General features: G+C 42.6%; 1 protein-coding gene across 6 annotated transcripts in view; it reads right to left on the bottom strand.

The window, feature by feature from the left end:
• The window catches only part of IMMP1L (inner mitochondrial membrane peptidase subunit 1), a 75153-nt gene that overhangs the window by 34361 nt on the left and 27024 nt on the right, over positions 1–13768 (bottom strand). For 4 of the 6 annotated variants that reach the window (XM_058663224.1, XM_058663222.1, XM_058663225.1 and 1 more), the window contains one exon: positions 10582–10621. The exons of the other annotated variants lie outside the window; for them this stretch is intronic. In XM_058663224.1, the coding sequence (XP_058519207.1) occupies positions 10582–10621 (40 nt within the window). The remainder of the gene's footprint in view (positions 1–10581; positions 10622–13768) is intronic. 6 annotated transcript variants of the gene reach the window in all.

The following is a 13768-nucleotide window of genomic DNA, read 5'->3' as shown; positions in this document are numbered from 1 at the left end:
TTTTCTTTCTTTTTTTTTTCTTTTCTCTTCTCTTCCTTTCTTTCCTTCCTTCTTTTTCTTTCTTTCTCTCTTTCTTTCTCTCTTTCTTTCTTTCTTTCTTTCTTTCTTTCTTTCTTTCTTTCTTTCTTTCTTTCTTTCTTTCTTTCTTTCTTTCTTTCTTTCTTTCTTTCTTTCTTTCTTTCTAAGTGAGATATACAGAGGAGAGACAGAAAGATCTTCCATCTGCTGGTTTCACTCCTCAAGTGGCTGCATCAGCCAGCGCTGAGTTGATCTAAAGCCAGAAACCAGGAGCTTCTTCTGGATATCCCAAGCAGTTGCAGGGTCCCAAGGCTTTGGGCCGTCTTTGTTTTCCCAGGCCACCAACAGGGAGCTGCATGAGAAGAGAGCCTGCTGGGACATGAAATGCTGCCCATATGGGATCCTCTCACATGCAAGGAGAAGACTTTAGTCACTAGGCTACAGTTCCGGGCCCCAGCTAGCATGTTTTTGTTGCTGTTGTTGTTTTTGCTTGTTTGGTTTTTATTGGAAAGTCAGCTATACAGAGAGGAGGAGAGACAGAAAGAATCTGCCTGTTGATTCACTCCCCAAGCAACTGCAAGGGACGGAGGTGCACCGATTCAAAGCCAGGAGCTCAGAGCATCCTCCAGATCTCCCATGTGGGTATAGGATCTGAAGGTTTTGTGCTTTCTTCAACTGGGCTAGACCCCAAGGCTAATGGAAGACAACGTCACTCATGCCTCCTGAGTGGATTTATCCGTGGGTGACACTTCTCCTTTCAGGGTGACCGGGGAAGATTTCAACACCAAGGAGCCATATGAGCTATTAGCTCTCAAACTGGAGAACGGGTGAAAAGTTGTGTTCGCTCAAGCACTGGTTCCATCCTTTATGGAAACACTGACCTCAGGGGCAGCAGTATAACTTCTACACCAGAGGTTGGGAATAGGTCAGGAAGGCCACTACAAAGCAGCAGACCATGGGCAATGGTCTATGATCTCTACTGGCAGAATCTGGCTGGCGTCTTGTGGAGGCAGCAGGGCCCACTCAAGAATCCACTGACACGTTCCCAATACAGGCTCCCCAGTGCAGCTTCACATTCACAAAAGGAAAGGGACTCTAACGGTAACATGAGCACTGATACACTTCTAAGAAAACAGAACACCAATCTTCTTCAAGCATACCTCTGTAGGAAAACCAGGAGGAAGGGCAGGAACACTGGAGCTCCAATGTGAGCCCAGGTTAAAAAAAAAAATCACGTGAGAACCAGGAAGGGAGGGGGCAGAGCCTGCAGGGGAATAAGGGGGAGGACTTGCTCCTCTGATTTTATATTCAGTGCATCCTAAAATAAGCAAAGTTCATCACAGCCTCCAGGACACTGGGGTCCACGCCTTGCATTCCTATCTCATCCTGCTTGCACTCCATCATATCATTTGGAAACATCGCATGGAAGTAAGGATTGAGGCTGCCAAGACGATCTGGTGAGCACTGAATTTGTGGTCCCCGATCTTGAGCATCACATCGCACAGATTGCAGACGGGTCACACTTGGAGGGCCATAACATTAACTAGAACTCGAGAACCATATCTGGGGGTAGATTCTGTGGGGGGATGTGTGAGCCAAACCCTGTGGAAATTCTAGCCCCACTGGTTAGCTCAAGAGTTGGGGTGGTGATGGGCTGAGCTAGGTGTGATCAAGGAGCTTACCATCAATCACAGGTAAAGGAATTCGCAACAGTCTGGACTGGTCAAGGCAGCAGCACCCAAATGTGCATCCTGAATAGGGTGTGGGGTGGGCCAGGCTGCAACTTCCACCAGCTCATACTAGGCCAAATGGAAGGCCAGACTGTGCTGGGTACTGGCCTAAAACCCAACGGCATGTATGAGAACTGGGTCTGGGAGTGGATCAAGTGGAGGAACTTGGGAAACTCCCCTGGCAAGACATAGCTCCTGCTGGTGAACCTGTGGTCCAGACCTGGGGGTCGGACAAGCTGGGCAAAGTAGCTCCAATAGCTGGCTAATGTATGAATCGATAATGGAATGGGATGTACTGGGCAGGACTGAGCAAACCTTAGCCTAAAAGCGAAATTAGAAACCAGGATAGAGCACAGGTCATGCCAAGCTAGGCTCTTGCACCTAATGGTCTGCGTGAGTCAGGAACATTAAGCTACAGTGTCTAAGGCAGAGGCCAGGACAGGTGAGGGGTGAGCCAGCTGAGTCAGAGCAACCACCAGCATGCGTGTGATCTATGGCTGGGAACAGGCCCGGTTGGGGAGCTAAGGGGACACCCTAACTGGGTTGAGGTTCCCACCAAGGGGCACATGGGCTGGAATGGGGGCTGTGTTCTGATCAGGAAACAGTTGTAGTCTCTCTTGGCTCAAGTATGGAATGGGACTGGACACACTAAACCGGGCCAGATCCCAAAACCGTCTGGTGTCCTAGAGGACCAGGGTAGATGTGGGATGGACTAGGATAGGTCTCAACCACTACTGAGCCATGTGTGAACCGTATAGGGTATGCACGAGCCATGGCTGGGCTGAAACATCCAACAAGAACCAGTTTGGGTTGAAGGCCAGTCAGGAAAAGCCACTGTCCCTGCTAGGACAGGAGGTGAACTGAGTAGAGTTAGCCCATGGACCCGCAGGTATGTGCAAAATCTGGCATTGGGAGGGGTTCTGATGGAGGAGCCTGGGCAACTCCTCTGGCAGGACACAGTCCCGGCAGGTAAGCGCAAGAAGCATAATAGGAAACAGCCCAGAATAGGCCATGGAAAGTTTCCCACTGGCATACACTTGGCATGGGTCAGGAGCAGACCAGGCTGAACCAGTTCACATCTGCCGCTGCTGAATCCAAGCACCAGAACGGAGTGTGGATAGAGCCAGGTTCGGTCACGATAAAAACCAGTGCACAATACGGAATGGCAAGGGGAGGTTACCTGTACCAGATGTGGCCACAGCACCCAACAGCACACGTGAGAAACAGGAGGGAGGGGGCAGAGCCGGCAGGAGGAATATGGGGGGGCTCCCTTGCTGGACAGCTACTCCCACTGGAGAGCATGAGCTGGGATGGGGGCAGACCAGACTAGGCACGACTACAACACCTGTGGGCCTCATGTGGACCAGATCAGGGAAAAGCCAGGCTGGGCTGATTATTCCTACTGGTGCAAACAAAATTAGAGTGGGTGAGGGTTGGCTGGGCTTAGCCACAGCATCAGCTGGCAGAGGCTGGTACTGAGGGCTAATTCTGTCACATCAAACCACAGAACCACCTGGAGAGTGCATAATCTGGGAGTGGGAGTGGCCTGGGAGGAAAATAGTGGGCTCCTGCCTCTTGGGTTACCACTCCCATGGGAGGGCATGAAAACTAGGACAGGGGCTGGGGGTGGCTAGACAGAGAGGCACTCAACAATATCCGTAAGGGCTGGATAGTTAAGCTGGTTAGATGGAACTAAGCTTTAATACCCATTGATGTGTATGAGAGCTGAATGGGATGTGGGACAGACTGGACTAGTCTGCTACACAGACTGGGAAACCAGGGTAGAGGCAGGCCTGGTGGGGTTATTGTGGGTCGCTCCTACTAGGCTGCCGCTCCCACTGGTTTATGTGAGGGCCGAGTATGTGCTGGGCAGAACCAGGCTGGACTGCAACACCCATTGGTTCCAGTGGAAGTCAGGGCTGAAAACAGATCCGACCCAGCAATCGCAACCACCAGCTCTTTGGGGCAATGGACTGTGCTGGGCCCTGTGCTTGCTAGTACATACAAGAATCTGGTCTGGGAACACCTCAGACAAGTTTCTTTGGGCATCTCCACAGTCGAAATGGCAGACTCAGAACCCTAACCATGAAAAGACAGAAGACAGAACAAGTCAATCAACCACCTCAGGTATATGTTGGCACCGAAATACTGGACAAATGGAGACTCTATGATGGACTATATCAATCAGTGGATTCTTCAGTGACCTCATCAAGCTTGGAGTGGCGAGATTGGCAGTGATTCATAACTGGTGAACTATCAAAACTACTTGAGCAAGACCCTCAGAGCATGCCCCACATTCGGGAGCTGGGGTGGGTGGGAGACTGGGTGGGGCTTCTACCTCAATATCCCCATTTACCTGAGATACATTAAGGAAACAAAATGGAAATAATAGTCTTACCCACTTTCCTATAGCCCTTGAACATTTTTACCCTAATTAACTATGTAAATACTGTAAAAAATAGAATAATAATAAAAAAGAAAGCTAAAAAAAAAACTTTAAAAATATGTCCGGCATTGTATTCTAGTAGCTAAAATCCTTGCCTTGCACGCGCAGGGATCCCATATGGGCAGTAGTTTGCATCCTGGTGGCCTGCTTCCCATCCAGCTCCCTGCTTGTGGCCTGGGAAAGTAGTTGAGGATGGCCCAAAGCCTTGAGATGCTGCTCCCATGTGAGAGACCCAGAAGAAATTCCTGGCTACTGGCTTCAGATTGACTCAGCTCTGGCAGTTGCAGACACTTGGGGAGTGAATCAGTGGACAGGAGATCTGTCTGTCCTCTTCTCTGTATCTCACTTTCCAATAAAAATGAACTAATCTTTAAAAATTAAAACAATTTAGAAATAAAGTAAAAATGTAGCTGATACAAGATTTTAAGAGGAAACATACAGCAGTTATCAAGAAGATACAATATCAGATCAATTAACCATTGGCTAAAGCCATCTTAAGCATACAACAGAATCCACTTGTCTAAAAATAGTTAATGACAAAAATCGGGGCAGGTGTTTGACCTAGCAGTTAAACCAGTGGGTGGGATTCCAACTTGCCATTTCAGAGTTCCTGGTTCACGTGTAGCCTGCACTGTGGTTTTCCACCTCCTGATCATATGTGTGCTGGTAGGGAGCAGTGATGGCTCAACTCGTTGGGTCTCCCTCTCTGTGTGTCTCAACACATTTTCAACATAATTAATTAAATGGAAATACACAGACTGTTCCTATATGATGGCTCTGATTCACCAATACTTATAATTCAGCATAAATTAGAAGCTAATCGGGCCATAAAATCTGTTTTTATGCCTTAGACAATGCCCAACTCCAAATACAATGTTGGCAATCTAACTGTCTAATAACTTCATAAAAGAGCAATGATGAAAATATTAGATTTCTTTTGTTAAAGAGGAGATAATAGACCAAAATGGAGTCACTCATGCTAAAGGTCTGTGAAACCAAAACTTAATCAGTCCTGTCATGAAATCAGGAGAGATGACAGTCAAATACACTAAGGAGATCAGGTTTTAAAAGATTATCAGCAGACCCACTGAAACAAGTCAAAGGGAACCCAGTCTACTTGAATCGCCATAAGAGGAGTTACACTCATGCAGAGAAAACAACCTGATGGTAATCAATACATTTATCATACTCTGCTGTTTTATTGTTCCTTACAACAGTGTCTTATTAACTAACTGAAGCAACCCTTAAGAACAGGGGTTGGGCCCGGCGGCGTGGCCTAGCGGCTAAAGTCCTCGTCTTGAAAGCCCCGGGATCCCATATGGGCGCCGGTTCTAATCCCGGCAGCTCCACTTCCCATCCAGCTCCCTGCTTGTGGCCTGGGAAAGCAGTTGAGGACGGCCCAATGCATTGGGACACTGCACCCGCGTGGGAGACCCGGAAGAGGTTCCAGGTTCCCGGCTTCGGATCGGCGCGCATCGGCCCGTTGCGGCTCACTTGGGGAGTGAATCATCGGAGGGAAGATCTTCCTCTCTGTCTCTCCTCTGTATATATCTGGCTGTAATAAAATGAATAAATCTTTAAAAAAAAAAAAAAAAAAAAGAACAGGGGTTGGAGATCACGGGAGGGAATGAAAAGGGACTGGTAAGTAGCAAGCTGACTCAAGAACTGGAAGCCATACCTCACCAACCCTGTGAACTTTTCTCCCTACCTGCTAATCAAATGACCCTTCCCCCAGGTTGGACTCCCCCTCACTGAGCACTGGAGGTAGTACCACATAACCATTCTCCTTCCCAGGCTCATGAGAAACCAGGCAACAGGGAGGGGCACCCTCTCCCCCTGAGGATACAAGAGGAAAGTAGATACATCTTCCACTTGGCCTCTCTCTGCTCACTCTAGCTCTGAATGTTTCTGTGATTTCCTTTTAAACCAAGTTTACCAAAAAAAAAAAAAGGTGCCTTTAAGAAGACGGTTCTGCCACACCCTGTGGTAGGTTCGTTTCTATGTTGTAGACGAGAAGCTGCCTGGCCCACAATATAGGCCAATTTGATAACTGAAAACTCCATTAAATATTCTTCTTGATACATCCCTGCAGATAATAACAGGAAGGAATCTGAAGTGTGTAAATTACTTTGGATCTTAGTACCATGTGAAGAGAGCAGGAAGTTATTTGAAGAGATAAGAGTACCCATGTGGATGCATATTTTCAAAGTAACATAAGGAACACTGTTGAGAAATGTTATTGAAATAAAGGATAAAATCAGAATGGATTTTTTTAAAAGAAATCTCTGAAAAACAACATTCATACAAGACAAACCATGCACATTTTGGGCACTCATTAGCTCTCCCTAGCAAATGATTAATTAAGACTAGTTTTGGGGCTGGTACCATGGAACAGCAGGTTAAGCCTCCACAAGCAATGTCAGCATCCCATATTGGCAGCAGTTCATGTCACAGCAGCGTCACTTCTGATCCAGCTCCCTGCTTATTGTCTAGAAAAGCAGCACAGAAGCTCAAGACCCTGGGACCCTGCACTCAAGTGGGAGGCCTCGAAGAGGCCTATTGGCTCCTGGCTTTGGATGAGCTCAGCTCCAGCCACTGAGGCCATCTGGGGAGTGAACCAGAGGATGAAAGATCAATCTCTGTATCTCCTTTTCTCTGTAACTCTTTCAAATAAAAATAAAATAAGTTTTAATTTTAAAAAAAGAGACTAGGTTCAACAGCTCTGATTTACATATAGCCAATTCATGGATCCTTTGAAGATACAGGGAGGATATCTGGTGTTTGATCCCTGTATCTTCTACTCTCTGACCTTGGAAAACTGACCCTAAGAACTCACCAAGGCACTGTGTACACTTTGATAGTACCTCAGCAGAAGGTCAAAGGGAGAATTACACATTTCCCTTTTTCGCTTCTTTCCCTGTGCAGTCTCAGGTTGGCTACATCTTTTGAATTAAAGGTCACTGCGTTTCCAAAGGCTGTCAGCTGTACAGGAATCTCTCCCACTCTGTTGTAACCTGCCCCTCCCCTGGCTCCTTCTGGCTAAAACTGAAAATGTCTCTACTGCTGCTGATTTTAGGACTAGTCTTGATAATTCTCCAATCTTCAACTATATTTATTCCAAGTTTAAAAGCCCCTCCTTAAATTATCCTGATTTCAGTGTATCAGCTGTTTTCCATAGAGACCCAAATGATAAAATCAGTGCATTTAAAAAAAAAATTCTTACTTGAACTTTACAATATGAAATGATAACAAAGGAGTTCTCATATATAGTCATTTCATGACAATCTTGGTAGGCAAGCAAGTGGTATAGCCTTTCAGGAGAATACAACTACAAAATAGTTCTTCTTCAAAAACCTTATGTTAAAGGATGTACCCTAAAAGATACTACTCCAACATTCAAAATCCATGTGTAGAAAGCTGTTTATTCTAGCATTATCTGAAATAGTAAAACTGGACATAATGCAAACATGTTCTTTTGGAGCCACGCTGAGTCTTCTCCTGCAGACTGAGGAGGCAGGGTGCTGAAACATCACCCCCCTCCTTATCCTTTTCCCTGAACAATGCCCATATGTGGGTGTGCTTTCCTTATCTTTCAAAGTAACTATCACTTAGTGTGACATAAAAAGGGGGGAGGGGAGCATGGCTTAGTGGTTTGATTGGCTGCCTGAAGTGCCAGCACACCACATGGCAAAGCTTTAAGACCCAGCTATTTCACTTCAATTCAGCTCCCTGCTAAGCGTACCCGGGAAAGCAGAAGATGGCCCAAGTGCTTGGGCCACTGCAACCATACAAGAAAACCAGACAAAACTCCTGGCTCCTAGCTTTGGTTGGACGCAGCCTGATCATTGTGGCCACTTGAGAAAGTGAGCCAGTGTATGTACGATCTCCCTCTTTATCTCTCTCCCTGTAACTCTGCTTTTCAAGTAAACAGACGGAATCTTTAAAGAAGCAGATTAGAGGATGTGCTAAAGGAACTAAACGAAACCTAGAACACTGTGTAAATGACAAATAATAACACTGGAAAGATAGGCAAGATCATTCAAGGTCTTTCGAATTTTAGACTTTGTTCTAAGGGTAATGGGAACTACTAAGTGAACTTAGGTAGAATGTGACCTTACAAATTAAGATTACATTAAATGCTATGTAAATAATTGCAGCAGAGGCAAAAAATTCATAGAGGTTCTCTCACTGCTGGATGAACAAACTCACTAGAGGTTTACCCCTAAGTAGCCACATTTGGGGTAGCAAATCAAGAAGCCAACTTGATCATATTAAATTTGGTGTACTTCCCGAACAGGAATTATGGTACAATGGATTCAGTGGCATCCTAAACAGATGCTAGAATCTTTAAGATATATGTTCATCCTTAGTTGTACTTAGCCACTAAGTATCTAGCCAAGTGTTACACAGCTGAGAAAAGTAGCCAATAGGTGGCTGGCATCCTGGATCTGTTAATGCCAAATTTGTGTTAACTATACCAGTGTGCCAGCACAGTTGTCTATACCTTTTCTTTTATTATTTTTTAAAGACATGTGGGGGGATTGTGCCTGTCTCAGGCTGACCTGCCCAAGCATCATTTGGCAGCAGGCACTCCATACATTCCCAAGCACAGGAACTGTGGATTGACCAGGGAAACGGGCAAGGCAAGTGAATGTGTGGGAGGGAAGACCGCTGAGGGACTATGCTGCAGGTGAGGAATGACTTCTGAGGGACTTTCATCAACAAGGCCATTGTACTTGCTGACCGTGGAATGCATGTGTCAGAACAGGGCTTCCTCAATGGCTCAGATGGAGCAGTGGATAGCAAGCCCAGATGCACATGGAGGATATGGCAGTTCATCGGGGTATGCAGAAGACATTTCACACCACAGTAGAACATAGAGGGCAGAACAAATTGGTCAACTACCCTGGCCAGGTGTTGACAGCAAATATCTGGACAACTGGAGACTCTAAGGTGGAATATGTCAGCCAATGGACCTTTGAAGGAACTCCTCATCTTTGGATTGGCGAGAGCAATAGTATTTCATTGAAACCATGTGAGCAGAACACCTGGAGCAAACTTAACCAATGTTAAGACTCTGGAATGACACTGGGTAACTGTTCCCCATCCCCGAGTACTGAGGCAGTTGGGATGATGCGGGCGGCTTCTCCCTTAATCTCCTCCTTTCCCCGGATACAGGAAGAAGAAAAAGGAAAGTTAAAAACAATGGTCTCGTCTACTTTTCCTAACCCTTGACTCTTCCCATCCTAACCAACTATGTAAGCATCATCAAAAATAGTTAAATAGTATTAAATATATATGTTCATATTTTGAACAATGATGTAATCACCATCATTTCCTGATAAAATACACATAATACTTCAACATCTTTCCAATGTAGCATATTCCATGTTAATTCCAATGAAGATCTTGGTTGTATATGTAATATATTTTATACTTTTATATCCTTTATACTCCATTATCAGAAATTATCTGGTACACAGCACTACTGCATCTTTAGACATCATGGAAAATATTCCTTGGAAACACAAATTTTTAAAAATATATAAAACTGGGATATTGAAATAGAGAAAACATATACAGTTAACTCATTTGAGTAAAGTTTGACTTTGGAGCACAGCAAAACAGTAGGTAACATACCTCAATCTCAGGGTCAAGTAGCTTCACTAAGGCAAGTATTTCTGCATTACAGGGTTTTAGCAGAGTGCCTGACCTCTAGATATTAACACTCTGCTCATCCCTAATTGTGATAAATTGTCTCCAAACATGGCAGATGATCCCAAGGATATAAAATTGCTCTACACAATTACCACAGCAAAATAGCAAGTTGGAAGAATGTGGGTTATATGTTTAAAAAAAATGTCAACAGTATAGCACATGTCAGAGAGCCAGTGTCAACTGCATAGGGACAGAGACTAAGCCCGAGGCTGAATTACTGATGAATGAATAAAGGAGAGCACAATACAGAGATGACTGAGCCTGGCCGTGAAGAAGGCAAGGAGACAACTTCAGTGTCACCTGTGACAGAGCAGTTTGCAAAAAGCTAAATGTCAGTGAAAACAATAAAATCAACTATATGGAATCCAGATAAGATATACAAAAGAGCTGCTTAAAAGCTTTTAGGCACCACCTAGGATTTAAAATGGAGTAAGGCTCTATGAGAGAAGAGAAGATCAATGCAGAAGCATTCCACATGGAACTGGTCTTGTCAGTAAGGGCACTGCCCAGTAAAAGAAAAGCTTTAGCACAAACTGGCAGTCCCTTGCCTAGGAAAATGCCTGGGATTTTTGGCTGTTGAGGTAGACAGAATAGTGGAGGAAATCATACAGAAGATGAAACCTCATATGTCCACACACTCTCACATCTAGGCAAGGGCCTAAACCTCACCTGAGCAGGAGTGATTCTACCACAATCCTTGCAGAAGTACCTAAAAGGAAAGAGACAGGGATTGTACTCAAGTTGGCAATCATAGAAAACCACACCACATCAGGGACACAGAGGTAAGAGTTCAAAAGCTTCCAAGGTTGCAATGTTGCTGAGGACTACACCAATGTCACTCAACAGGAATAAAGGCAAAACAGAAAACAAAACACTTCTATAAAAAATAATACCTGTCCAGACATGATCATCATGCTGGGGGAAAGCCACATAAAACAAAATGCCTTAATTTTCAAAGGGAGAATACAACATCATGTAAAACTTTTTAACCTTGGAGTACAAAACCCTTTTAAACAAAAATGAAATACAATTCATGTAACAATATATAGTTAGAAGCATATAGTTCAGTAGTCTTATTCGCAATGTTATCCAATAACTACAATATTCTTATCACCTCAGAAAGAAATGTGATCTACACTGGCAGTAACTCCCCATTCTCTGTTCCCTTCACGCTAGCGTCTGGCAATCGTGTCATTATGGATTTGCCTATTGTGCACATTCATAAAAAAAGGAGTCATGCAATAAACCTTGCTTTGTGGCTGGTTTCTTTCACTGGCCCTGGAGGGAGGGGTATTCATGTTGTAGTGTGTACCATCACACCATTCTCTTTCTGTTGTTGATTGATACTCTAGTGTAGGAACCATTTTTGCTTATTATTTACAAGTTGATAGACATTCGAGATTTTTTTGAGGCTATTATGAACAATGCTGCTATGAACATTCTCATTCAGGTATCACTATGAATACATCTTTCCAATTATCTCGGATATAACCATAAGAATGCAATCAATGGGTCACAAGCTAGTATTATTTCAACCTTGAGAAATTACTAAATTGTTTTGCAGTTGCATCATTTTGTAATTTTTTACTAGCAATGTGTAAGAGTGAATAAAGTCACAAAGAAAACACCCACATGATTATTACTCAGATCTGGAATTCCTTTTAAAAAAGCACAAAACATTTTGCTGCAAATGAAGAAAAGAATGTAATTATCAAATGTTATTGGAGATCACTGATTTACAAAATCTCCTTCATTCTAAAACTTAAACAATCAGAAAAGTGATTAATACCACAAAATTTTTGTTCTAATAGACAAACAGAGAACATATAAGCATTAAAAAGTTATTCACATTAAGAAAAGGTAAGCATTGGACCAGCACTAAGGTATGTTAAGACAAAGTCATATGGGTGCTGCTTCTAGACACAGCTGCTCCACTTCCAATTGAGCTTCCTGTTTATAGCCAGGGAAAGCAGAGAAAAGGAGAGGGGTTGAGGGCCTTGAGCCCCTGCACCTAGGTGCGAGAGCTGTAGGAAGCTCCCGGCTCCTGGCTTCAGATATGCTCAGCTGCAAACGTTGTGATCATTTGGGGGAGTGAGCCAGCATATGAAATCTCCTTCTCTCTATCCACTTTGTAAATCTTTTTTTAAAACAAAAATAAAATAAATCTTGAAAGAAAAAAGTTAGCAGAAACAAGTCAGTGTGGAAGTAAAAAACACATTTTCACGTCAGAGTTTTGTTATTCTTATATTCACTAAGAAAAAATTAATTTTACGGTTCTGAGACCTTAGTGATTTTCAATTTGAAGAATTCTTACACAAAATATATTTTTCTCACAGAATGATGTATATAAAGTAACTGAAATATATGCCCATTTCCGACCCAAAATGCAGGTTACTGTGACAAGTAGGGAACAGCAAAGCTCATTAACACATGGATGCTGCATAGTACTCTGCTCAGCTGCCACAAGAGCCACACTCAGTCACCTCTCCATCAAAGTAATTCAAATTCCTGACATTCAAAACCATATTCTGACATATTCAGGAACTGTTCGAATACATAAATGGTATACTTACTGTAACTTACAGTTACAGTAAGAGGGTATTTTGTTTTCCAGAACTGAAAATTCAAGTTGATTTAATCTCTATAATTTATGAAGATTTTATTAAAATCTCTTCTTTTGTTTCATTAACAGAAGACATAACTGGTAATCTTTTTAAGGTTTAAAGCAATGAACATTATTTTAAAATTTAACTTCAACATCAAAATAACCTAAAAACCTAATGTCAAACAAAACTAAACATTCAAAATCTAAATCCCAAGCAATCATCACAGAGATAATGTTGAGATTGGAAGCAAGGCCACAGAATCTGTAGTTTTAGCAAAGTCCCAAGAAAGCAGCCCAGTAGAGAACTTTGAGACCATTAAGCAACACTCTGCATTTTCAGAAACTTGCTAAAATTATAATCAGTTTGCAAGCTGCTAATGTTTATATCATATTACAAATTTTCATCACCAACGGAAATTTATAATGACAATGTATATATCAATCTATTGCATTAATCCAATGCTAATTTCTGAAGCTTACTTTTCACATTTTTTAAAAGTCAAAACTCACTTTATGTTTTCAAAGAATATAGTCACGTTAGCACAGGTAATATAATCAAGTACTAGCATCAAAACTGTGAAATATCAGAAACAAACTCATTTATTAACCAATAATTTCCCAACTACCATGAGACTCATTTATTTCAGAACAATTATGAGCAACAATGGAAGGATATTAACTCAAAAGAAATAAGTATCATTTTGCATTATCACAGATATGTTATCATGTGTCCTACTCCCTGGAGAGTATAAGCAATGAAAAGTGAAAAAACAAGTTTATCATCCTTTAGATTATCCAGAATTCCTATGATTCTCACAATGCTCTTTTTACACCAGATTTATTCTCTTCATAACAATTTTTTCTTATGATTCTCATTTTATATTCCATTCTCTTATACCCGAGAAAATGCTAAATCCTAAACTTTTATTGACATCCAGTCACTTGTGCTGCAAATGAGCATTTCACTTTTGAAGACACGCTAAATTTTTTTACAAGGTATGAATGAGGTTTGAAATTCAAATAATATCTGGTAAAATATGTGAGCAGAATGTGTGTCTTTTGGAAGACCTTATATGTTTACTGTGAGTAGTTTATGTGGGATTGTGCAGAGATAATCATCTCTGATCAATAAGTATGATGCCCAAGTAGCCAGGATGGAGAAGGAAACAGCACTAACTCTCAAGACTCACAACAAAATAGATCAGTAAATACCAACAACATTTACAGAAAGCTTCACAAACAAATAACGTC

Source organism: Ochotona princeps, chromosome 4 (genome assembly GCF_030435755.1).
Source record: "Ochotona princeps isolate mOchPri1 chromosome 4, mOchPri1.hap1, whole genome shotgun sequence".
Lineage (NCBI taxonomy): Eukaryota > Metazoa > Chordata > Mammalia > Lagomorpha > Ochotonidae > Ochotona > Ochotona princeps.
Note: the sequence above shows the minus strand (reverse complement) of the source record. Positions and strands in the feature narration are given on the sequence as shown.